The sequence below is a fragment of the Scardinius erythrophthalmus genome (assembly GCF_964197995.2).
Source record: "Scardinius erythrophthalmus genome assembly, chromosome: 18".
Taxonomy (NCBI): Eukaryota; Metazoa; Chordata; class Actinopteri; order Cypriniformes; family Leuciscidae; genus Scardinius; species Scardinius erythrophthalmus.
In genome coordinates, this window is record NC_138238.1 from 760,875 (window position 1) to 788,555 (window position 27,681).

Below are 27,681 nucleotides of genomic sequence, written 5' to 3' on the forward strand. Positions count from 1 at the left end.
TAATTTTTCGGATCAGCAAAAAATAAATAAATAAATATATATATGGGGGTAAATGTAACTTTGCTTTTCATTTATTACTTAAAGCTCACTTAGACATAATTGTGTGTTTATGAGTCCATTCAAGGGCAAGAGAACGTGAAAGAGGAATCAATTCGGTGTGAGCGCTGTCTGAAACACCTCTCTCTCTCTCTCTCTCTCTCTCTCTCTCTCTCTCTCTCTCTCTCTCTCTCTCTCTCTCTCTCTCTCTCTCTCTCTGTCTCGCACACACACACTCACACACACACTCTCAATTACTCACACACACTCTCTCTCTCTCTCTCTCTCTCTCTCTCTCTCTCTCTCTCTCTCTCTCTCTCTCTCTCTCTCTCTCTCTCTCTCTGCGCACGCTTCAAGTTTCGATTTTCGCTTCGTTTAAAATTGTTTGAATGTGTAAATTGGCAAGACAAAACATGTCCAAATTATAAACACTCTATGATGGTATTTAGCGCTATTTATCTATTGATAAATTTAGCGGTTAATCCACGAATCGCATGCGTGTCGAACCGTGAGGTACGAACTGCGATCCGTTCCACTTCTAGTGTTTGGTAAAATGTTTGTGTCTGTAACTGCAAGTGTGTTTGTTTCAGGTTCATGTTGAAAAGAACGAAGCCCGAAATGAACAGCAGTAACTCTAGCACTCGTCTCTCAGAGGAGGTTTTGGCTGATGAGAGAGACGACTGTGAGAATCTCATACAAGCATCAACGGTGAGAGAGAGAGACACAGTAAAGTCTTGTCACATGACCAGCATCAGACTGTCACATGGGTATCGTTTGAATTTGAACGATTCCGATTCCAATTTCAATTCTGAATCTTATCGATTCCTAATTTCAATTCCAATAAGGTAAAAAACATTTTTTTTATTGCAGTCTAATTGCAAAACATTGAATTGTAGCTGAATATCAGTAACAGAAATCAACAGGCTAAAGAACACTCACACAAGGAGCGTTTGCCTGTGGTTTAAAAACACCATAGAAGAACAACTAGCCGAACTAATATAAACTTCAAGCATTAAGAAACAATAAAACAAATAAAATAAATGAGCAAAAACAAATAAATTAAAATAGCAATCACTATTTATTAGTGTTTATAAATAATATTAGCACTAATAGGAATATTAGTGTTCTTATAGAGCAGGAATATTAGGCTGCTGTCACTTTAAGAGCTGCACGGATCTAATACACTGATACACATGAGAACAGAAAACAGAGTCTCTTGCGCTTCAACGGTTTAAAGTTAAATTGAAATGATCAGAAAGGAATCAATCAGAGGAATCAAACGTTTTATTTTATAACAAATATCCGATTCCGGACCTTTTTCGATTCCCAACCCTACACACGCCTCAGTGTCACGTTCACTGTTATATATGTGGCGCTTCTGTCTTTGTTTGTGTCAGTATTACTACTCAGTGAGGATCTTCCCGGGGCAGGAGCCCTCCAGTGTTTGGGTCGGATGGGTGACCTCAGACTTCCATCAGTATGATCCGGCCTTCGAGCTCAACAAGGTCCGAACGGTCACCGTTACCCTGGGAGACGAGAAGGGCAAAGTTCACGAGAGGTTGGCATGATTCTGTCTACAATGACACAGTTTCAAACACAGACAACAAACAGAACATTACTGGGAATTACAGAAATAGAATTAGAAATAGAGTTGAATAGAGAATAGAATAAAGTCTCTATTGTTGGTCAGTGGAAATTGAATAGATAGATGTGTGTTCTGTATGTCTGTTGGTTTGTGAGTGTGATGTGTGGCATGTACAGGTTGTCTGTACAGTAACAGTATCTGATGTGTGTGTGTGTGTGTGTGTGTGTGTGTGTGTGTGTGTGTGCAGCATTAAGCGCAGTAACTGCTACATGGTGTGGGGGGGCGAGTGCTCCAGTCCCAGTCAGGGCCGCAGTAACAGCGGGCTGGAGATCGGCTGTCTGGTGGACTCTGCTAACGGCCTCCTCACCTTCACCTCCAACGGCAAAGAGCTCAGCACTTACTATCAGGTGAGAGATCTGAGGATCCTGTGGTGAAGGACTGACCCTGACCCTGACCCTGATCCTAACCCTGAGCTTAACACTGACCCTAACACTGAGCTTAACACTGACACTGACTCTAACACTGACCCTGACCCTAACCCTGAGCTTAACACTGACCCTAACCCTGAGCTTAACACTGACCCTAACACTGACCCTAACCCTGACCCTAACACTGACCCTGACCCTAACACTGACCCTGACCCTAACCCTGAGCTTAACACTGACCCTAACACTGAGCTTAACACTGACACTGACTCTAACACTGACCCTGACCCTAACCCTGAGCTTAACACTGACCCTAACACTGAGCTTAACACTGACACTGACTCTAACACTGACCCTGACCCTAACCCTGAGCTTAACACTGACCCTAACACTGAGCTTAACACTGACACTGACTCTAACACTGACCCTGACCCTAACACTGAGCTTAACACTGACCCTAACACTGAGCTTAACACTGACACTGACTCTAACACTGACCCTGACCCTAACACTGAGCTTAACACTGACCCTAACACTGACCCTAACCCTGACCCTAACACTGACCCTGACCCTAACACTGAGCTTAACACTGACCCTAACACTGACCCTAACCTTGACCCTAACACTGACCCTGACCCTAACCCTGACCTTAACACTGACCTTAACCCTGACCCTAACCCTGACTAACAGCTGAACTGTGTGTGTGTGCAGGTGGAGCCCAGCACTAAACTCTTCCCTGCAGTGTTTGCGCAGGCAACCAGTCCAAACGTCTTCCAGTTCGAGCTGGGACGCATCAAGGTGAGATTTCATTCACACAAACACACACACACATTCACACACACACATTCACACACAGAAACTAACCCGACCCCTAAACCTACTCATCACACACACACACACACACACACACCTACACACACACACACACACACTAACCCGACCCCTAAACCTACTCATCACACACACACACACACACACACACACACACACACACACACTAACCCGACCCCTAAACCTACTCATCACACACACACACACACACACACACACACACTAACCCGACCCCTAAACCTACTCATCACACACACACACACACACACACACACACACTAACCCGACCCCTAAACCTACTCATCACACACACACACACACTAACCCGACCCCTAAACCTACTCATCACACACACACACACACTAACCCGACCCCTAAACCTACTCATCACACACACACACACACTAACCCGACCCCTAAACCTACTCATCACACACACACACACACACACACTAACCCGACCCCTAAACTTACTCATCACACACACACACACACACTAACCCGACCCCTAAACCTACTCATCACACACACACACACACTAACCCGACCCCTAAACCTACTCATCACACACACACACACACTAACCCGACCCCTAAACCTACTCATCACACACACACACACACACACACACTAACCCGACCCCTAAACCTACTCATCACACACACACACACACACACACTAACCTGACCCCTAAACCTACTCATCACACACACACACACACACACACTAACCCGACCCCTAAACCTTCTCATCACACACACACACACACACTAACCCGACCCCTAAACCTACTCATCACACACACACACACACACACTAACCCGACCCCTAAACCTACTCATCACACACACACACACACACACACACACACACTAACCCGACCCCTAAACCTACTCATCACACACACACACACACTAACCCGACCCCTAAACCTACTCATCACACACACACACACACACACACTAACCCGACCCCTAAACCTACTCATCACACACTAGGGGTGTGCATTGGCACTGCCCTCACAATTCGATTCGATTACGATTCACCAGGTAACGATTCGATTCAATTCGATTCTAAGATGCATTGCGATGCATCAAAATTCTACTGCACACAACAAGGCAAATTTTTCATCAGTCATGAGGCAATACAAGCAGTCAGATATTGAACAACAGATTTTATTGGCTGCTATGTGTGTATTATCACTCTCCTGTATCTTTGACATAAATGTCATTAAATAAAATAAAATTGAATGGTACAGGGTATTGGATATGGCATTTTCAAAACTGAAAACTGAAAAAGAAAACATAAATCACTGCTTTCAGTGCTTTGAATGAGAAATGTTTCTCTTCTCTCTGCTTTAGAACCATTTGAAATTAAATAGAGCAATAATAACAGCCAACTTTTTCCAGCAGTGAACATAAGTGTTTTTTTAAACTAACTAAAGTTAGTTGTATTGCCAACGTGCTTGATTTTAGTGTGGCAGGTTTTACACACCGCGTAAGGCCGGCGACACACTGGCTGGCTGTGTGGCGTGTCCGGTTTTTTTTTCGGCTCCCATGTTAACAGGTAGAGCTTGCACACTGCCTGCGTGACACATCACGCGCGGAAAACGCGTGCATGCTAGAAATAGAACCGACGCCTATTTTTCACGTGACACGCAAGCGTGTTGGAAGCGTTTCCAGGCAAAATAGAACAGGAAAAGATGTTTATATGTCATTTTGACAAGAATACATATTAATAAATGTTATTTTGATGTTTAAAAGTCCCGGAAGTAATTGAAACTTCACAACTTTATTGTCCAACTCAAGGCTAGAAAATAAACAGTGACATAATCGATTATGGCACTTTTCCGCATCGAAGCTGAATCGTGCATGCCCCGCATTGCGATGCATCGCCGAATCGATTATTGTTGACACCACTATCACACACACACACACACACACACACACACACACGCTAACCCGACCCCTAAACCTACTCATCACACACACACACACACACACACACATGCTAACCCCTAAACCTACTCATCACACACACACACGCTAACCCGACCCCTAAACCTACTCATCACACAAAACTTTCTGCATTTTTACATTTTCAAAAAACTCATTCCGCATGATTTATACGCTTGTGTTCCTCAATTTAGTCCCACAGTGACACGAGTCTCCTTGAGTGTGTGTGCATTCAGGGTTAAGTCCCTAACCGGGATAGAAAAACACGTACACACACGCACACAAAGGATGTTGAGGCTATTTTTATTTTCTCTCCGTTTGCACAAACAGGGCGAGTGTAAGTTTAGCTCATGCAGGAACATCTGAGATGATGAAGTTTGCTAACTTTACATTCTGTGTGTGTGTAGAGCGTCATGCCGCTCTCTGCTGGGCTGTTTAAAAGCGAACGTAAGAATGTGGTTCCTCAGTGTCCGCCGCGGTTACATGTGCAGTTCCTCACGCCTGTGCTGTGGAGCCGTGTGCCCAATCAGTTCCTGAGGTCAGAGGTCACCAGGGTCAACGAGAGACTGGGCTGGATGGTGCAGAGTTCAGAACCGCTGCAGTTCATGACCCTCCATATACCTGAGGAGAACAGGTACATCACACACACAGTCACTAACTCACACACACACACACACACACACACACACACACATGCACACACATATGCACACATTCACACACACACACAAACACATGTACACGCACACAGACACACACACATAAGTAACACACTCACACTCTTTAGTAAGTAACAGGGTTGAGTTTTATGCATATAATTAGAATATATAATTCTAATTATATATTCATATATAAGAATATATAAATAGAATAAGATGCATATAATTAAAATATGTCTCTAATATGGACACTAAAGACATTCTACAGATTCACCAAAACTGTATTTATTTGTAAGCCCTAAAAACACTAGAAATGAACAATTTGAAGCAATTGTTACACAGTGAGTGAGTGTTTAGTGGAAGTTTTGTGTCTGGCTCTGATCTGAATTGATTTATTTCAAAGGTGGATCAGTCATAATTAAATGTAACCATGAATTATGTTTCTGTTTCTCATTAATGTGATGTCCAGCCGATGGTTTAGATAGATAGATTTGCATTAGTCCTCAGAGTTTGTTCACTGACGCTGTGTGTGTGTGTCAGGTCTCTGGACATCCTGGAGCTGACGGAGCAGCTGGACCTGCTGCAGTTCCACTATCACACACTGCGCTTGTACTCGGCCATCTGTGCGCTGGGGAACAACCGAGTGGCGCACGCTCTCTGCAGTCACGCTGACGAGTCTCAGCTCCTCTACGCCATCCAGAACAAATACATGCCAGGCCTCCTGCGCACCGGATACTACGACCTGCTCATCGACATCCACCTGAGCAGCTACGCCACCGCGCGCCTCATGATGAACTCCGAGTACATCGTGCCCATGACGGCGGAGACCAAGAGCATCACGCTGTTCCCCGACGAGAAGAAGAAGCACGGGCTGCCGGGCATCGGCCTGAGCACGTCTCTGCAGCCGCGCATGCGCTTCTCCTCGCCCAGCTTCGTGGCTCCGCTGGGCTCCAGCTCACTGTGCTTCCAGTTCAGCCCCGAGTTCCCGCTGGAGACGCTGAAGAGCCGCACGATGGAGATGCTAACGGAGGCGGTGCGCGAGGGGAGTCTTCACGTGCGCGACCCCGTGGGCGGCAGCACTGAGTTCCTGTTCGTTCCGCTCATCAAGCTCTTCTACACACTCCTCATCATGGGCATCTTCCACAACGGGGACCTGAAGACCATCCTGCAGCTGATCGAGCCCAGCGTGTTCTCGCAGGACCGAGGGGGCGGGGCTGAGGATGGAGGTGGGCGGGGCCGTCTGGAAGGGGGCGGGGCCGAGGAACATGGTCTGAGAGGAAAGATGCCCAAAGAAGGACTTTTACAGATGAAGCTTCCTGAACCCGTCAAACTCCAGGTGAGGAGATGCCTTAACATTAAGTCTAAAGTGCAACTTAAGCGAGTAATGCGACGCACTGCTGATATTTACGCTACGCCATGACGTCGTAAGTTGTGCTTTAGGCTACGTATGTTCGTTTGGCCGGAAGCTAGAATATTACTTTGTAACGTGTTAAATGTGGATATTTTTCTCACACAAACGCATCGCTTCATGAGCTAATTTTCATTTTTTGGTGTACTATCCCTTTAAGAGCTGCTTTACAGGTGCATTTGAATGTGTCTCATATATAATGAGGTTTGCATCTGTTTTGTCCTGTTTATCGCTGTGAAGTAAAGCTGACTGGTGTGTGTGTGCTCAGATGTGTCACCTGCTCCAGTACCTGTGCGACTGTCAGGTGCGTCACCGCATCGAGGCTGTGGTCGCCTTCTCCGACGACTTCGTGGCCAATCTTCAGGAGAACCAGCGCTTCCGCTATAATGAAGTGATGCAGGCGCTGAACATGTCGGCCGCTCTCACGGCGCGCAAAACCAAAGAGTTCCGCTCGCCTCCGCAGGAACAGGTCAGGAGCAGCTCGTCCTTCACCACATTCACCTCCTTTCATCCCGAGCTCTGATCATGTGGAAAATAAACAATCACACTTTATATCGATTGTTAAAAAGTGCACATGATGGTGATGCTTCTGGTCATGGATTTAATGATCTAAGTCATGCTGATTTTATGAATCAAATAATAAAACAGCGCATCAGCCACGTGGACAGAATTGTTTCATTAGTTTCTTGCAGTATTTCTGTACTGTGCTGCAACCGTGTTGTTTTATATTATGCTGATGAGAATTTGGGATGGAATTTGCTTGCATGCTTCATTTTATTTATTACAAAAAGAGAAGTCATAAGAAATCATATTTTCTAATATGACTCTCATGTTCTTTGTGTGATTCACCTGGTTTTATTGATCATGTTGTTGCAAAGAAGAAAAATGCGTATCTTTATCATCTTTGATTAAAATGTAATAACTTGCTCCACTGGTATTTTCCTGTTCATATAACAAATGCTGCACATGAAGGACAGTCACATCATTCAGTATTATAATGCATGTTTATATATATTATATGTGTATTTTTTATTGACATTTTATTTATCTCTATCTTGACCAAATGGTATTGGTCAAATCAATGCTGGATTAATCAAATCAATTGTCCTTACATTATTTCATATGTTTGTGTGCGTGTGTGTGCATATGTGTGTTTGTGTCTGTGTGTGTGTGTTTTCAGATCAACATGCTGCTGAATTTTAAGCACGAGAAGCAGGACTGTCCGTGTCCCGAGGACATCCGTGAGCAGCTGCTGGACTTCCATGAGGATCTCATGACTCACTGCGGTGAAGCTTCTTCTCTGATCAACCTCATCTAAACATCCATTATAAACACGAGATAATAATAATGTATCTTCTGTTATAACTGTTCTTGCCACTGGGGTCAGAAAAACATCTTCATTCATGATCTATTGAGTTTGTGTTATTGTTTTATGAGTGATGTGTGATTTACTCCTAATATAAAGCTGTCGAATGCTGACGAGTGAGCCAGACCTCAGCAGTTAAAAAGGCTGATAAATCATGTTTCATTTCAATCTAATGTTTTGCTGTTTGCTGTTTTGTGTGTGTTTATGTGTGTGTATGTGTTTGTGTGTGTGCTCTGCAGGCATTGAGATGGATGATGATAAATCCGGAGACGGAGACAGTGATTTCACCATCAGGGGTCGTCTGATGTCTCTGGTGGAGAAGGTCAAATACCTGAAGAACAAAATGACTGAAACACCAAAGAAAAAGAAAGCAAAGAAACCCAGTGAGTTCTGAGCTCCTCCTCAGGGTCTCTGCAGTCCTGAAAACTCTACAGTTCAGAGTGTGTAGATGTTGCCGAAGGAAGGCCTGACGCCGCTGGTGTGTGTGTCCTCAGGCACTCTTCAGCAGCTGATCTCGGAGACCATGGTCCGCTGGGCGCAGGAGTCGGTGATCGAGGACCCGGAGCTGGTGCGGGCGATGTTCGTGCTCCTCCACCGGCAGTACGACGGCATCGGGGGTCAGGTGCGGGCGCTGCCCAAGACCTACACCATCAACGCCGTCTCCGTGGAGGACACCATCAGCCTGCTGGCGTCTCTGGGGCAGATCCGCTCGCTGCTCAGCGTCAGGATGGGCCGCGAGGAGGAGAAGCTCATGATTCACGGCCTCAGGTGAAGCACAATCAGCCACAGGGGGCAGTATAGAGCAAACCATGCATTTAAAGGGGCCATTCAGTTATAACATGCTATTAAATAAGTATAAAAATGTAATTCAGACAAATATAGATATATTATGTGAATATTTTGAATATTACATATAAAGCAGTGGAGCGTTTGTCTCAGATTCCAGCCTGACCTCTGACCTCTGTCTCGTCTGCAGTGACATCATGAATAACAAGGTGTTTTACCAGCACCCGAACCTGATGCGAGCGCTGGGGATGCACGAGACCGTGATGGAGGTGATGGTGAACGTGCTGGGCGGAGGAGAGTCCAAGGTGAGAGATGCCAAAACACACCGCGGTTTCACTGACCAAGAAAAATACTATATTTCTTATGAGTTTCAGGCTTTATTACTACATCTGAACAGTTTTGCTTGAACTCTCTGACCTGTTTCTGTGTAATACTGGATTGTGATTGGCTAGTGTTGTCTAATGTTAATCTTAAATTAACTTGATAGCATGTTTGATAGCAATACTTCAAAGTATTTTTAATTAATTCTTGTTAAGCACTTTGAGATCCAACTTGGTGCTATAAGGCGCTATAGAAAATAAAGTTAGTTATTATCACAACACTCTCTTTCTGCTCACAGAAAAACATCTTTTACGCACTCTGGTCATGGTTTATGATCTCTTACGTAAAGCTTCATTACTAACGTCAAGATGAACGGTTAACTCGGTTCAGCATCAGTGTCATGTTTATTTCAGATTGCCTCAAAGCAGTTTTACAGTAATAAGCAGTGTGAGCGTCTCAGAACTCAGTTTTAGGAATCAGTCGTTTCGGTTTTCGCTGAACGAATATCCTTCGGTCTTCAGGAAATCACCTTTCCTAAGATGGTGGCGAACTGCTGCCGGTTCCTGTGCTACTTCTGCCGGATCAGCCGTCAGAACCAGAAGGCCATGTTCGATCATCTCAGCTACCTCCTGGAGAACAGCAGCGTGGGCCTCGGTAAGACCTCCGCACAGCTCAGCCGTATGAGTGGATGGATTAACTCCTTCACTACATTAACAATGGTCAAATTTTGTGGCAGAATTAAATAAACGAGAAAAGTTTTCTTTTATGTTATGTTTAATTCACTGCACATGTGTGACGAGAAGAGCACCTTTTATGGGTTAGCGCGTTTTTCTTTTTGGGTTGTTGAGTCTTGCGTCCTATGGAAGGAGGAGCAGAACATTGGTGCCAGTGTTGACTCAATAACTACAACTGTTTTTGACAATAAACTCTTTATTGCTCCATAACTTTCAACACATTTTCTTCATTGAATTCATCTCATTTATAATGAAAATGAAATAATGAAAACAGTCGTTTATTGAAGCTAAACGCACATGACTAAGTTGTTTCTGTCACAGTTCCAGCTCTCTGATGTACGGTGTAATACATCATTCCTCCCTTCATTTCATTGACTCCTTGCTGAAGTAGTGCACTCGTCTGCCATGCTCTATATAGGGATTAGAGAATCAGTGAGTCAACAATGACTCGAGGGCTTTTCAGAGTTGAGGAATCGACTCCCGTATCACTAGTCTGGATATCTGAGCTTGAGTCGTGTGTGTGTGTTAGACCCTACAGTCATCATGTGTGTGTTTGTTCTCCTCAGCGTCTCCGTCGATGAGAGGATCCACTCCTCTAGATGTGGCCGCCGCATCAGTGATGGATAATAATGAGCTGGCTCTGGCGCTGAGAGAACCAGACCTCGAGAAGGTTCACATCTCTGTCTCTTCTGAACAGGAGTTTTACTTCATTACTGTCGTTTAACCTGTTAAAGGATCAGTTCACTTCAGATTAAAAATGTCCTCTCCCCCACGTCATCCAAGAGGTGTTCATGTCTTTCTCTCTTCAGTGGAAAAGAAATTAAGGTTTTTGAGGAAAACATTCCAGGATTTTCCTCCATATAGTGACTTCAATGCAGTCCAACGGGTTGAAGGTCCTGTGAGTTTCAGTGCAGCTTCAAAGTCTCGACACGATCCAGCCGAGGAATAAGAGTCTCATCTAGACAAACCAGCGGACGTTTTATAACAACATAAACACTTATATACTTTTAACCACTAATGCTGGTCTTGCACTAGCTGTGAAGCGACACTAATTACGTAATCAGGTTGAAAGGTCACGCCTGACGTAGGCGGAAGAACAGACCCAGTGTTTACAGTCAAACGCCATTTACAAAAAAAATAAAAGTTAAAACAACGATGTCGAACAATTTTGAAGTTGGAGGAGAAAGTTTTTGGAGGAGTTTTTCACTCTACATTTATGAACCGGAACACGTGTGACCTTTCAACCTGATTGCGTAATGTGTGGCGCATCACAGCTAATGCAAGACCAGCATTTGTGGTTAAAAAGTATATAAAAGTTTTTTTGTTTAGTTTTTTTTGTTTTTTTTAAATGACCTGAAAAAGACATAAATATCTTGGAACACATGGGGGAGAGGAAATCATCAGGAAATTATCAGTAGAGCGTTGGCACTTGCAACGCCAAGGTCATGGGTTCGATTCCCAGGGAAAGCAAGAACTGATAAGAATGTAAATCTGCACCTTGAAATGCAATGTAAGTCGCTTTGGATAAAAGCGTCTGCCTATTGCATAAATGTAAATGTATTGTAAATGTGTGTGTGTGTGTGTGTGTGTGTGTGTGTCAGGTGGTCCAGTATCTGGCCGGCTGTGGTCTTCAGAGCTGTGTAATGCTGATATCTAAAGGCTATCCTGACATCGGCTGGAACCCGGTGGAGGGCGAACGATACCTGGACTTCCTCAGATTTGCAGTCTTCTGTAACGGTGTGTGTTCCGACCGGATCCACTTCTGGAGAATGAAACGCTGTCAAAATAAAAGTCACACTTTGCCAACTTGGCAAAAACGGCACGATAATAATGACGATTTCCACTAATCATGATCTTGTGCTTTATAGTGTCTGCATGGAGTTTGTTGAGTAGTTGTGTGTTGTTTGGCCTCTCTCAGGTGAGAGCGTGGAGGAGAACGCTAATGTGGTCGTGCGGCTCCTGATTCGCCGGCCGGAGTGTTTTGGCCCCGCCCTGCGTGGAGAAGGCGGGAACGGGCTTCTGGCGGCCATGGAGGAGGCCATCAAGATCTCAGAAGATCCCGGTCGAGACGGGCCCTCGCCCACCACAGAGGAGAGCAGAACCCTGTACGACCAAACACACTCTGAACGCACCAAACACACACTGAACGCACCAAACACACTCTGAACGCACCAAACACACACTGAACACACCAAACACACACTGAACACACCAAACACACTCTGAACGCACCAAACACACTCTGAACGCACCAAACACACACTGAACGCACCAAACACACTCTGAACGCACCAAACACACACTGAACACACACTGAACGCACCAAACACACACTGAACGCACCAAACACACTCTGAACGCACCAAACACACACTGAACACACACTGAACGCACCAAACACACTCTGAACGCACCAAACACACACTGAACGCACCAAACACACTCTGAACGCACCAAACACACACTGAACACACCAAACACACACTGAACACACCAAACACACTCTGAACGCACCAAACACACTCTGAACGCACCAAACACACACTGAACACACCAAACACACTCTGAACGCACCAAACACACTCTGAACGCACCAAACACACACTGAACGCACCAAACACACTCTGAACGCACCAAACACACACTGAACACACCAAACACACACTGAACACACCAAACACACTCTGAACGCACCAAACACACACTGAACACACCAAACACACACTGAACACACCAAACACACACTGAACACACACTGAACGCACCAAACACACACTGAACACACCAAACACACACTGAACGCACCAAACACACACTGAACACACCGAACGCACCAAACACACTCTGAACGCACCAAACACACACTGAACGCACCAAACACACTCTGAACGCACCAAACACACACTGAACACACCAAACACACACTGAACACACCAAACACACTCTGAACGCACCAAACACACACTGAACACACCAAACACACACTGAACACACACTGAACGCACCAAACACACACCGAACGCACCAAACACACACTGAACACACCAAACACACACTGAACACACCGAACGCACCAAACACACACCGAACGCACCAAACACACACTGAACACACCAAACACACACTGAACACACCGAACGCACCAAACACACACCGAACGCACCAAACACACACCGAACGCACCAAACACACACTGAACGCACCAAACACACACCGAACGCACCAAACACACACTGAACGCACCAAACACACACCGAACGCACCAAACACACACTGAACGCACCAAACACACACTGAACACACCAAGCACACACTGAACACACCAAACGCACACCGAACGCACCAAACACACACTGAACGCACCAAACACACACCGAACGCACCAAACACACACTGAACGCACCAAACACACACCGAACGCACCAAACACACACTGAACGCACCAAACACACACCGAATGCACCAAACACACACTGAACGCACCAAACACACACTGAACGCACCAAACACACACCGAACGCACCAAACACACACTGAACGCACCAAACACACACCGAACGCACCAAACACACACTGAACGCACCAAACACACACCGAACGCACCAAACACACACTGAACGCACCAAACACACACCGAACGCACCAAACACACACTGAACGCACCAAACACACACCGAACGCACCAAACACACACCGAACGCACCAAACACACACTGAACACACCAAGCACACACTGAACACACCAAACGCACCAAACACACACTGAACGCACCAAACACACACTGAACACACCAAGCACACACTGAACACACCAAACACACACTGAACGCACCAAACACACACTGAACGCACCAAACACACACCGAACGCACCAAACACACACCGAACGCACCAAACACACACTGAACACACCAAGCACACACTGAACACACCAAACGCACCAAACACACACTGAACACACCAAACGCACCAAACACACACCGAACGCACCAAACACACACTGAACGCACCAAACACACACTGAACGCACCAAACACACACCGAACGCACCAAACACACACTGAACGCACCAAACACACACCGAACGCACCAAACACACACTGAACGCACCAAACACACACTGAACGCACCAAACACACACCGAACGCACCAAACACACACCAAACGCACCAAACACACACTGAACACACCAAGCACACACTGAACACACCAAACGCACCAAACACACACTGAACGCACACTCACGGGAGATGATGCGCTGAACAGGGTTGGGGGAACGCATTCAGGGTTTGAAATGAAGAACACCCGCCAAATGCGGGTATAAACAACAGTGGCGGATAACGCTGTCAAATCACAAGCCAATTTGGCGTGTTACTATGTTTACTCACTTTGCTGGGGAAGTTCGTGTAAGACAAATCTGCGCAGATTTAGTGCAAATGCTCATTTCGTGATTCATCATGTTATTATTAATCGGTTCATTTTGCCCCCCAAGGGACAGATGTGTTACAAAGTGCGAGGGAAGGATGAGGGTTTTAAAGCGGTAACGCAATATTGTTGCATTACTTTCAAAAGTACCTTTCCCCAGCACTGGTCCTGAACACAAGCATCCATGCAGCAGATGTAGGACATCAGTGTCGTGATCCGCACACATCCCTCCTTTCTCTTCGCTGGTCCTGAAATGTCACTGTCCGCTGCTCCAGAAACACTGTCTAAAATGGGTCGAGCTCTAAATGCAGTGGCAGGGTCACATCTGCAGGGTTTTAAAGGGATAGCATGTTTACATGCACTTCGATATTACGATATTAATGTTAAATTGCAATTCTACTATTTACTCCCCTCATGTTGTTCAAACCCATAAGACTTTAGTTCATCTTTGAATCAGAGATTTCTGTCCCTCCATTGAAAGTCTGTTCACCCAAAACTCTTGAACGCTCATAAAGCTTAAACAGATAAGAATAAAATAAACCCATATGATTGGAGCGGTGTAATCCAAGTCTTCTGAAGAGGCACGATCACTTTAAATGATGAACAGATTTAATTAAGGCTTTTATTCACATTTAAACATTGATGAGCTCTCAAATACTGTGTATTAAACAGAAGCTCAAAAACCAGTGAGTTTTGTTCTCACGCATCCAGCAAGTACGGGTGAGCTTCTGTTTAATCGGCTTTATTTTGTCATCAGAGCTTAATTATCTGCCTAACACACATCATAATCACACCGCTGATGATCTGTGTCTCGCAGTACTGACGTGATGGAGGAAGAGGAAGACGACACCATTCACATGGGAAACGCCATCATGACCTTCTACGCTGCTCTGATCGACCTGTTGGGCCGCTGCGCTCCAGAGATGCATGTGAGTTCATGTGTGTGTTTCCCCCTGTCAATCATCTTCACTCACACAACACCGTGCCCTAACAGATTTGCGATTGATTTGGATCCGAGTGCAGAGAGGCTCGGCCCACACGCTCTTCTGATTGGCTGTGATTTGTGACAGATTGAACGTTCTTGTTTCCTTTATTTTCAAGATCTGAGAGGATTATCCATGCTTTCTGTACGGCTATAAATTATATTCAGACTCACATTAGACTCTTTCAACATTAAATAAAGCACATCATCAGTCCCTGAGATTATCACTCTTGTTCTCTGTATGTTGTTGTTCCAGCCAAAATCTCGGATTAATCTGGTTAGGAGACCGTGTAAAGCTTCATGTTCCTCTCATGTGACGCTGATGTGATGTATGAGTTCTGGTACTGATGACATGGTGTCTTTCTCCTCCGTCAGCTGATCCACGCCGGGAAGGGAGAGGCCATCCGTATCCGAGCCATCCTGCGCTCTCTCATTCCCATTGAGGATCTGGTGGGAGTGATCAGCATCCCGTTCCTCATGCCCACGCTGGCTAAAGGTCTGGCTATCACTGCTAAACCTCTGGTGCTCCTCTGGCATTTTTTGACCAAAATTTTTTTTAATAATTTCTTCATCGGAATTGTACGAAACTTGGTAAAGGTTTTGGCACTGGCACTTGCTTTGGCAAAATCATGCACATGATTCGAACAGGTTAAATGGTCCTGAAAAAATAGTCACACTAATTTTTTGATCAGGCTCAAATTTTTAACACACCTTGTTTAGATTTATGTGAAAATAGTATGTTTGTGCATTTTTCATAACAATAAATGTAAAATTCTGTAGCTTTTTTTAAGTTCACTTTTTTAAACTTTCTTCACTTGAGCAATAATCTGCCAAGTGTCGTCTTTGAAAGGAGATCAAACTTCAGTCTGTCGCTCTAAAGCGTTCAAGATTTACCACAGTTTAAGTTGGAGATTTAATTTTCAGGTCTATGCTCAAAAAGTGAATAAATGGATTATAAATACAGTATAAATATAATTTAGTACCATAAATTCTCCTAAAAATACTAAATATTAAATTAAAAACATTATCGAACTAAAATCGTACATTTATTTCATTGAAATAAGAAAATTAATTTCTGTCATTTTTGACGGACATGAGCACCAGAGGGGTTATTAATCTTGTCATTTTGGATGATTTAGTTAGGCGGTAACCTGATATCTTGATGAGTATTGATTATGCTTGTGCATTCAGACGGTACCGTGATCGAGCCGGATATGTCAGCAGGGTTCTGTCCTGATCACAAAGCGGCCATGGTTTTGTTCCTGGACCGGGTTTACGGCATCGAGGACCAGAACTTCCTCCTGCACCTGCTGGAAGTGGGTTTCCTCCCTGACCTCAGAGCCGCCGCCTCATTGGACACGGTGAGTCACATGACCCCTCAGTAGCTAGTTTCATCCACCCATTTTTATGAAAATTTTGGGATATTGCATGAAAAAAGCTGTATAGAAATGCCAAGATGTGCATAAATGTGCATTAAAAAATGTATCGTTTTAATTGAGTGCATACGGTTTTTATCTAATAACAAGACGTGCATTAATCCCTTGATGAGCAACTGACTTTGGATCAGAGGCTGTGATTGGATAACTGGAGTAACCAGTGGACCAATGGCATCGCAGCGTCTCTAATGTTGGTTTGGTGTTTCTGAAACGGCGGAGTCGAAGTGTGTGTTCAGAATGATCTGGTGTAATTCCCTCCAGAAGTGTCTCACACACACGAGTGTGTTCCGGAACGCAAGTGAACATGGCAGCGTTTACTGTGTTTCGTCTGACGCTCGAGACACACTCGTTTATGATGGAGGGAACAAGACACAGATTACAGCAACTTACAGTTTTATTACTCATATTTTGCACCAATTTCCCAGGAAGTGATGATTTTGTTCTCTTGAACACATATGGAAACACATTCGCAAACATTTTTCCGTTATTCCAGTTTTGAGCACAAGTTAACCCTCTGGAGTCTGGGCTGTTTTTGGGGCCCTTGAGATGTTCTGACATGCCCTGACATTTGTGCTTTTTTCAGTTGCTTATAAACATATTAATGGCAAAGGTGTAAATTCACTCTATAAAGCACAAACAGGGCTACAATAATATGTGAGCCACGTGAATGTACATGTTTTCATTTTTGAGAGAATAATGTTTATGCATGGATATTGAAAAAACTAAAAACTAAAATTTCTGAAATAAGGCCTCAAAACACATAGTAAATATGTGTCAATAAGACTTTTGACCAATGGATGTCCTCGCCTAGAATTTTTTCTTCAAAATTATTTGAAAATAGTCTTGCTTTATTGTTCACATAAAACCATACATTGATTTAAATTGATGTAAAACAGGTTTTGCTTGGAAAGCCAATATGCGAGGGGGCGTGAACGAGGAGTGGTTTACACCTGAATTACCACCCACTCTGCATAATGAGCCATTCACACAGGTGTGAAATTGGCTGAGCCACAATGCAAGGACAAAGGATCTTTTGAAGAAGACTTATATTGACCATTTAAGATTTTGCTTACATCTATCTTGTAAATATGTTTTGCTATTTTATTAAAAAGGTTACAATTACAACAATAATTAGCCTACAATTTCAACAATATTTCATGTGTACTCTTTCTTTGTAAAAAAAAAAAAAAAAAAGATTATAGGCCTACATTTTATCTATGTATTCATTACAGCTAACATCTTAGTTGATGACTTTATTTTTGACAAAAATAGTAGGCTATTTTATATATAGAAATTGCTAAACAAAAGCTTATTTGACGAGGCAGTATATTCTACAGTAAAAACTGTACCCAAATATACTAAACAAAATGTTGTCTTTCATATTTCGCCTGACTGTAACATTGTTTTCATGAAATATTAGGGCATATAAATGTTAATTTGCAGTTTACGTTGCTTATATAAATAGCCTACATTTTATTTCAACATATTTCAGTCGATTTTTACCTATCTCAGTATAGCAATACGGTTTGCTAAAAAAATCATCATTCGTTGACGATAGGCTTTTGACTCGCGATCTTTGCAGTAGGCTAGTGAACGCACCGGATAAATGCACATTTATTAGGCTATAGTTTTTTTGTTTTGGATGGTTTTGTTTAGAAACAGCTTTCTGTAAATATATTTCACATTTTTTAGACATGTGAGGCGAGTAGGCTCATGATTCATGATGATCTCCAGTTCAAGCACCTTATGTTGTGATTGCTAGCCTATAGGCCTATTTACTTTAAATCCAGGAAATTTGTTAATGAAAAAAATATTAAAATTAAGATACAATTGATACAAAACGAAATTCGTTTTAAAGAAAGGATTTGTACTTTCTGTTTTGAGGTCTCTGTGAAAGTTTTAGAGCGCTCGCGTCCATAATGGAGAACATAATGTTGTTTTTTGCCAGCTGTGGTAAACAGCGCGCATCTATGCCGTTCATTCATTCATAAACAGAATGAAACCCGAGAAGGAAAAACTTACTAGTATTCCTCAGCTCATATTCCTCGTATTCCTCATTATTCCTCACAGCGCTGTGTTGTAAACAAGTAATGTTCTGAATAAACTTGTGTTTTGGTTGTCTCGAGCTAATACAGGGGGCGTTCACAGGATTGCGCGGATTACCTCAGCCATTTGCGTTTGAATAGCACGCGCTCTCCGTGGGCGGAGTCACATTACATTTGAATTAGCTCTAATTAGGTCGACTGGAATCGCTCTCTTTTAATACAGATTTTACAAGATGAGAATATTTGTTTTTTATATAAATTACTTCATTAAAAAGAAGAGAATTCAAGGTTCATTCCTGTGTGTCTGAATGCCTGTTTGACTGAGTATTCACTGAGCTACAGCTCATTTTCGGACGCGTTTCAGAATGGACTACACGGACACAGAGAAGGCAGAACTCGCTTCGTGTTTATTTTTCTTCATTTGGCAAAAAGCACAACACTTTGTTTTTATTGTGAGTATACACAAAAATAATACACATTTAACAGAATCGATTGATGTATGAAACTTGTTTTGTAAAATCAAAGTCAAAAGAGAATTTCGGGTCTCAATCAACTCATAAGGAAAAAAATCGAGCAGATCACGCCGGCGTGATCTCCGACCTCTGAGGGTTAAACTCCCAACTTTGGGTTGAATCACAGCTAGTTGAGTGTGCGGTATCTTTGACCTCTCCTGATCCTGGTTCTGTGTGACCTCTGACCTCTCTTGATCCTGGTTGTGTGTGACCTCTCTTGATCCTGGTTGTGTGTGACCCCTGACATCTCCTGATCCTGGTTGTGTGTGACCTCTGACCTCTCCTGGTCCTGGTTGTGTGTGACCTCTGACCTCTCTTGATCCTGGTTGTGTGTGACCTCTGACCTCTCTTGATCCTGGTTGTGTGTGACCTCTGACCTCTCTTGATCCTGGTTGTGTGTGACCTCTCTTGATCCTGGTTGTGTGTGACCTCTCCTGATCCTGGTTGTGTGTGACCTCTGACCTCTCCTGATCCTGGTTGTGTGTGACCCCTGACATCTCCTGATCCTGGTTGTGTGTGACCTCTGACCCCTGACCTCTCCTGATCCTGGTTGTGTGTGACCCCTGGCCTCTCCTGATCCTGGTTGTGTGTGACCTCTGACCCCTGACCTCTCCTGTACCTGGTTGTGTGTGACCCCTGACATCTCCTGATCCTGGTTATGTGTGACCTCTGACCCCTGACTTCTCCTGATCCTGGTTGTGTGTGACCCCTGACATCTCCTGATCCTGGTTGTGTGTGACCTCTGACCCCTGACCTCTCCTGACCCTGGTTGTGTGTGACCTCTGACCTCTCCTGATCCTGGTTGTGTGTGACCCCTGACATCTCCTGATCCTGGTTGTGTGTGACCTCTGACCCCTGACCTCTCCTGATCCTGGTTGTGTGTGACCTCTGACCCCCAGGCGGCTCTGAGTGCCACAGACATGGCTCTGGCCCTGAACCGGTACCTGTGCACCGCGGTCCTGCCTCTGCTCACTAAATGCGCTCCTCTGTTCGCGGGGACGGAGCCGTTCGCGTCCCTCATCGACTCGCTCCTGCACACCGTCTACAGGCTGTCTAAAGGCTGCTGTCTCACCAAAGCCCAGAGAGACGCCATCGAGGAGTGCCTGCTGGCCGTGTGCGGGTGAGGGCTAGCTACCAGTGCTAAATACTGCAACACACGCATTGCTCATTGTTAGTTAATACATTGACTAATGTTAACTAATGAACCTTATTGTAAAGTGTTACCATAATAATACAAAAATATCATATTTTGCTCAAAATATCACCGGTTCTCAGAGAGACTAGAGTACAGTAGTAACTGTTATGTATTTAAGTATTTATTTTAATGCACTTCATCTATTTCCATTTCAAATCATCTCTTTAAAGTCAGAAATCTCCACTTCAGCAGCTTTACACACACCAAACTTTACAGTTTCATTCATATATACACTACCAGTTAAACGTTCATTATTACTATCAATGTTGAAAACAGTCGTGTAAAAAAAAAATCAGGATTCTTTGACGAATAGAAAGTTCAAAAGAACTGCATTTATTTCAAACAGAATCTTTTGTAACATTATAAATGTCTTTACTGTAACAGACAGCAGACAGACGGCTAATGATGACTAATGACCACAGCAGCGGGAATCCACCTGTCACTCAAAAGTGGACACCTTTAATTATGCAGAACTTTAAGGCTTAATATAATGTAAACGGATGAGTTATAAAATAATTCACCCCCCTCACAGTCGTCATGAAGGGCAACATTAGCTTTATAGACCAAAGCCACTTTTAGCTCCAGACTGTAAACGTGTGTTTTTCTGCTGTAAAGTTGGGCATTTTAACATGGGGGAGATGCAGATCTGACTCTCTTCTGCAGCCGGTCTCTAGTGGCCAGTCGATGAATTGCCGTTTAATTCACTTCCGTGTTGGTTTCTAGAGAGAGTCAGGGAGGTTGCCGCTTGGTTTAATGTTACAAAAGCTTCTATTGCAGATAATCGCTGTTCTTTTGAACTTTCTATTCATCAAAGAATCCTGAAATGAAAATGTAAATAACTGTTTTCAACATTAATAATAATCATAAATGTTTCTTGAGCAGCAAATCATCATATTAGAATGATTTCTGAGTGATAAAAAGAGATTTCCACTCACAATAATGTCAACAATCTAGAAATATATGCAAATGAGATCATATTTAATTCGACAGTGCCCTGATTTACATATTCACTGATGACATTTCAGGAAGCTGCGGCCGTCGATGATGCAGCATCTGCTGCGGCGCCTGGTGTTCGACGTTCCCGTGCTCAACGAACACACGAAGATGCCTCTGAAGGTGAGCCTCCGTCTGAACTCGCGTTTCCATCAGGAAACCTGTACTGTGTAACTCAGCTCTGGTGGGCGTGTCCTCCTGCAGCTCCTGACCAATCACTACGAGCGCTGCTGGAAGTACTACTGTCTGTCGGGAGGCTGGGGAAGCTTCGGCGCCGCGTCCGACGAGGAGCTGCATCTCTCCAGAAAACTCTTCTGGGGAATCTTTGACGCTCTGGCCAGAAAGGTGATGTTTCGCTCTATCAGAAGCTCATTTCTCGTGTGTCTGAGGGTGATCAGAAGTTTGAATAATTAAAATTGTATACGTGTGTCAAGTCAAGTAAAGTCACCTTTATTTATATAGCGCTTTTTACAACAGAGCAGCTTTAGAGAGATAACAGGAAATAATGCAACAAAGTTTGTTTTCAGAAGAAAACAGTGTCACAGTCCAGCTTAAGTAAATTCAGTGATGTTTCATTTTTGTTGTAAAAAAGTTATTAATTTAGTTCATTTATATATATTTATAAAACGGTTAGTTCCAATCCTTGATTCTGATTGGTCAATAGCTTTGTTTTATTCACGATAAAACACGACTATGACCGCTTCACCCAACGGTTCTATGCATCACTACACAACACCACAGCAACCACTCTTAGCAACTTAAACACGATCAATATTGTTCATTGAACTAGAGTAGAGTATTGTGAGAGATCGAGTAAGCGAGTGTACCTGCATTTACAGTAGATATAGCATTGTCCTTCAGGTCAGTCCTTTATTCATCATAAAAAAAATCAGTTTGAATGTCCGCTGTGATTTCTTGTCCTGTTAACAGTTCAGGGGTTTTCCCGAGCCTATAGTCCTCTGTCATTGCGTCTTCCTTCTCCGTGATCACAAGTTTGAGTCCTTTCAATATAAAAGTCTTCTCTACTGACTGACTCACTCATAAAGACAGTCTTTGTCTCCATCTAACGGCGAAATAACTTCTTTAACTTCTGTTGCTGTTTACGGTCAGGGACTATTTTTTCCAGCGGAAGGAAGGCTTTTAGTGATTTCACTTAATGAATGTTGCATAGATACAAATTTGTCAGCTTTAATATTTGTAGTGTGTGGTAACCGTTTTATAAAAGCAATAAGGTACGAGAGGCTAGTGCTGTATCGTGAATAAGTCACGACTGATTCGTCGAGTCAAGCCGAACAACGCCCTTCAGCCGTGACTTATTCACCATACAGCACTAGTCTCTTGTATCTTATTGCTTACATACAGAGAAAACCATGATGTCATCGTCCAGCTCAGTTCAGTTCTCATATAATGGTGTCAATGCAGGAGATCAATAATATTGTTGAATATTAAATATTAAATGTGTGTGTGTGCAGAAGTATGACGTGGAGTTGTTCAAGTTGGCGCTGCCGTGTCTGAGCGCAGTGGCCGGAGCTTTACCTCCTGATTACATGGAGTCAAACTACGTGGCCATGATGGAGAAGCAGTCGTCTATGGACGCGGAGGGAAACTTCAACCCGCAGCCGGCCGACACCAGCAGGTCAGACTCACACACAGCATCCACGTCATCTGCATCTAGACCTGGTCTGAGGAGTTTATCAGATGTGCTTCTGCTTCTGTTTCTGCAGTGTTGTTGTTCCTGAGAAGCTCGACCATTTCATCAATAAATATGCAGAATATTCCCATGAGAAGTGGTCCATGGAGAAGGTCAGAGCTGCTTTCCTTTCAGTAGGAAAATTGATGAATTCTAGAATAATAATAATAATAATCTTTATTTTCTTTTAACTGTACATCTCAAAGCGCTTTACAGAAACAAGTTAAACAAACAAAAATACACCATTTAAAATAATCCACAATGAATTCTATCTCTCTTATTTATATTTTTGTCTGCATTTTGTCCTCCTCTCTGCTGATGTTGGGGAGTAGATAACTAGTAAAAGTCCTTTCTTTTAAACTTTTCCTGTAACATTGGAAGCTTAAAAAATGTAGAATTGCGAGATAAAAAGTCGCAATTACTTTTTATTTGTTATTCCGTGGCAGAAAACGAGCAATTTACTCCATCTAGTGCTGCTTACCATTAATGACTGGTTTAGTGTGTCATTTTTATTTAATTCTTCAATTAAATGAGCCGAATCAACAATCAAACATGATCTTCTAGAATTTTCCTCTCTCTCATCTGTAGCTTTGAGTCTGATTCGTCGAACTCCTTCATAATGCATGCACTACTGTAGTACTTTTAACTTTTCAAGCGAGTAGCTGGACTGTAGTTTAACATGAAACCAGTAAGTGTGCACCAGTGTTAATTGAGTTCATTGATGTGTTGGTGTGTAGTTTGCCGTCGGCTGGGTTCACGGAGAGCAGATCTGTGAGTCGTCTAAAGTTCATCCGCTGCTGAAGCCGTACAAGTGTCTGTCTGAGAAGGTACAGAAGCTCTCTGAGTGAACTCTGAGTGCGGAGGAGGGAAGCGCAGTGATGCCAGTGTGTGTTCTGCTGTGCTTCAGGATAAGGAGGTTTACCGCTGGCCGATCCGAGAGAGTCTGAAGACCATGCTGTCGTGGAGCTGGAGCATCGAGAGGACGAGAGAGAGCGAGGTGTCCACGTTACACAGCCGCACGCGCAGGATCTCCCTGTCCAGTCAGGTCATAAGCTCTAAGTTCTGCAATAACAACATTGTTGTAAAATGACCACAGTATACTTTATGTTGATATATAAAAACAAATTGAGAAAAGAAAGTCACCTGTCACATACAAGTAGGTATTTTTAAACCATTTCAAAGATGGAAAACAACACACTTGACAGCTTCATACACACTTTTTTTTTTTCATTATATACAAAAAACTGACCACTGATAATAGTTGCTCCCAAATCCTTTGAAATTGTAGACCTGGATGTGCTAATAACTACAAACATTTACTTTATATTTTATTTAATGAAGCGGCTACAACATAACAGGGATTCTGTTACACTGTTATATTTTTTAAAACTGAGATAATTTAGATACTATAACAAGAAACACCCATATTCATAAACCACTGCCAGAGTGAGTGATGTCATCGTCTGAGGTTTCAAACAGGAAAATAACAGAATCAATGATGCAAACTTAGTGCAATCAAATCTGAATACTAATGAGTGTGACCTTTGACCCCCACAGCGCTCCATAGAGGGCGCTCATGGTTTCAGTCCTCGGCCTGTAGACATGAGCAACGTGACGCTGTCCCGAGACCTGCACGTGAGTGGAGACGCTTCACTGAGATGTACACACAACACTCCGTTCACACCAGCCATAACCATAAACATATCGTTCTAAAAATCGTTCTCAGTGTTAAAGAATAGCAGATTCACACCGCAGCGATAACGATACCGATACAGAGAAACGATATCGTTGGGATCACTTTCGGAACGATTTTTTTTTTCAGCTGTTGAACAATAAAACACTGACAGCCAATCAGAACATCGCTCGTTTCCACAACATCGTCTCGCTTCCTTTGAAGTTGCAGTAAAAAAAGTGTTTTTATTCCACTATATTGACAACGTCAGCCAAATGCACGATCAAGAACAGCAGAAACATGTTCAGTGATGCTGGACACACACGCTTAGAATTAGAGCCCTGCATTTCAGCCCGAGCCCGACGGGCCCCGACTTTTTCACGCCCCTAGGGCCTTTTTTGGGTTATCCTTCTTTTTATATTTTTAGACATTAATTAAAAAAATATGAGAAGTTGACGTCGACGATAGAAAAACAAACATAGACATTTCATAACCTCATAACTTTCATAATCTTATAATTACACTGACATATGATTGACATGACAGTTTCACGCACGCACGCACACAGAAGGTTTCCCGTCAGCGCAACCCACGATTCACCTCATGTGCAAATAATGGAGAATATGAAGAGAAAAATCGCAGCAGCGAACGTGTCTTCAGCGCAGCGGGAAGAGTGACAGAAGAGAGGAGGACAGGGTTAAAACCTTCCACTGTGGATGCTATTCTTTTACTCCACGATGCTCTGTAAGAGACTGTTCTAACTTTTCGTTTGATTGGACTTTATTTTCGTTTAACTGTTGGAAACTACTGGAAAAAAAGAATGGCCATGTTCTGTGGTGCATTTTTTTAGGTAAGATAACCTGCAAGTTTGTTTTTGATTTATTTTATTTAATTTGTTTAGATTGTAGGCTATTGCTCATTTCGTTTGCGAGCGCTGTTGCGAGCAGCCTGAGCCTGCCTCAGTATTTCAAAAAAAATTGTTTTACTCACTGTGGTTTAATAAATAAACATTAAACTTAACTGTCTGTGTGATATGCTTAAAGTGTTTTATATTTATGGATTTTATTGTAGCCAAGTAAAGTATTAGCGTTGATTTGAGAGGCTAAATTGATCAAACATGTTTTACTCGCTGTCGGCTCGGCTGCTTGGTCGTCATTTAAAAAAAAATGCTCAAAACATTTGTCTTAATTAACTTAATAAAGAAATGAAAAGAAAAGAAACATAACTAACAAAACGGACCTATTTTAACGGCTGCAAATAGGGCAGTCTGCCGCTGTGAAAAAAAAAAAAAAAACGGGCTCGGGTCGGACTCGGGCTGATAATTCTGATGAGCTGTCGTACACGGGTCGGGCTCGGGCTTAGATTTGAGGCCCGTGCAGGGCTCTACTTAAAATAAACAGACCGTTATCGTTCATTGGTGTGGACTAGGGTTGGGTATCGGTTGGGTTTTATCCGATACCAGTACCTACTCGGTATTTTTCAAACGGTTCCGGTGCTTAAACGGTTCTTGAAACGGTACTTAACAAAACTAAACTGCACACACTTTATCAAAAAAATAATACCTCTGTGTGTGTGTGTGTGTGTGTGTGTGTGTGTGTGTGTGTGTGTGTGTGTGTGTGTTTGATTTTCTGAAAAAGATTTTCTGATTTCTGATTAAATGAAAAAATGTGCCCTTTAAAAGGCTACTGATGTAGCCGAAAAATATTAGACTTATGCGAAGAGGAACACTGGCAGCTGAACTTGAACTTTAGTCAGGCATGTCAGAGGTTTTGGGTTCTAATCCGCATTCGTAGTTTATTTTTTTTTTTTTTATTTTTTATGATTATGCTCATCAGTGGTTGTATATCAAGCAGGGACACTTTGTGTCCATTATATTTTGTGATTTCACCAGAATGAATAGATAGGTGTTGTCTAGGGCTTAAAGGGATACTCCACTTTAAAATGAAAATTCTGTCATCATATACTCACCCTCATGTTGTTTCAAACCTGTATGAATTTCTTTCTTCTGCTGAACAGAAAGGAAGATATTTAGAATAATATCAGTAACCAGACAGTTTCTGGTCTCATTGACTTCCATAGGCTAGTAGGAAAAAAAAATACTATGGAAGTAAATGAGACCAGAAACTGTCTGGTTACTGATATTATTCTAAATATCTTCCTTTCTGTTCAGCAGAAGAAAGAAATTCATAAAGAATTGAAACAACATGAGGGTGAGTATATGATGACAGAATTTTCATTTTAAAGTGGAGTATCCCTTTAAATCAAACTTCATTCACGCACATATGAAACCCTTGCATACACATAGGCCTACTAAGTAGTCATACATGTATACTGCTGAATGCTCAAACTAATATGAAATGCTCAACATCACATCTAAAGTCGCTCACGCACAAACACGCAAACTCTACACACACGAGACGCGCGGAACTCTCCGCGCATACTCATCTGAGACGCGAGCACACACACACACACACACACACACACACACACACAAACTCTCCGCGCACATAATCATATAGACGGCGCCTCATAAATAGATCGATCTCCGCAACGAAGCGCGTGTCGGAGTGACATTGCGGTGGGCGCGAGCCACAAGAGAAAACACTGTATCCGCGCCACTGATCG

The 27,681-nt window shown here is 43.1% G+C and overlaps 1 protein-coding gene across 1 annotated transcript in view; it reads left to right on the forward strand.

The window, feature by feature from the left end:
* ryr2a (ryanodine receptor 2a (cardiac)) overlaps window positions 1-27,681 on the forward strand; it is a gene marked incomplete at both ends in the record, with an annotated part of 145,215 nt that overhangs the window by 74,746 nt on the left and 42,788 nt on the right. The window contains 26 exons of the mRNA XM_081392676.1: window positions 627-744; window positions 1,434-1,594; window positions 1,869-2,028; window positions 2,758-2,844; window positions 5,240-5,466; window positions 6,032-6,827; window positions 7,168-7,368; window positions 8,080-8,185; window positions 8,505-8,648; window positions 8,760-9,033; window positions 9,242-9,356; window positions 9,894-10,026; window positions 10,673-10,776; window positions 11,708-11,843; window positions 12,025-12,211; window positions 15,349-15,460; window positions 15,889-16,009; window positions 16,705-16,874; window positions 20,406-20,626; window positions 21,727-21,817; window positions 21,899-22,039; window positions 23,167-23,330; window positions 23,419-23,497; window positions 24,122-24,211; window positions 24,292-24,429; window positions 24,942-25,019. Coding sequence (XP_081248802.1) covers window positions 627-744; window positions 1,434-1,594; window positions 1,869-2,028; window positions 2,758-2,844; window positions 5,240-5,466; window positions 6,032-6,827; window positions 7,168-7,368; window positions 8,080-8,185; window positions 8,505-8,648; window positions 8,760-9,033; window positions 9,242-9,356; window positions 9,894-10,026; window positions 10,673-10,776; window positions 11,708-11,843; window positions 12,025-12,211; window positions 15,349-15,460; window positions 15,889-16,009; window positions 16,705-16,874; window positions 20,406-20,626; window positions 21,727-21,817; window positions 21,899-22,039; window positions 23,167-23,330; window positions 23,419-23,497; window positions 24,122-24,211; window positions 24,292-24,429; window positions 24,942-25,019 — 4,354 coding nt within the window. The remainder of the gene's footprint in view (window positions 1-626; window positions 745-1,433; window positions 1,595-1,868; window positions 2,029-2,757; window positions 2,845-5,239; window positions 5,467-6,031; window positions 6,828-7,167; window positions 7,369-8,079; window positions 8,186-8,504; window positions 8,649-8,759; window positions 9,034-9,241; window positions 9,357-9,893; window positions 10,027-10,672; window positions 10,777-11,707; window positions 11,844-12,024; window positions 12,212-15,348; window positions 15,461-15,888; window positions 16,010-16,704; window positions 16,875-20,405; window positions 20,627-21,726; window positions 21,818-21,898; window positions 22,040-23,166; window positions 23,331-23,418; window positions 23,498-24,121; window positions 24,212-24,291; window positions 24,430-24,941; window positions 25,020-27,681) is intronic.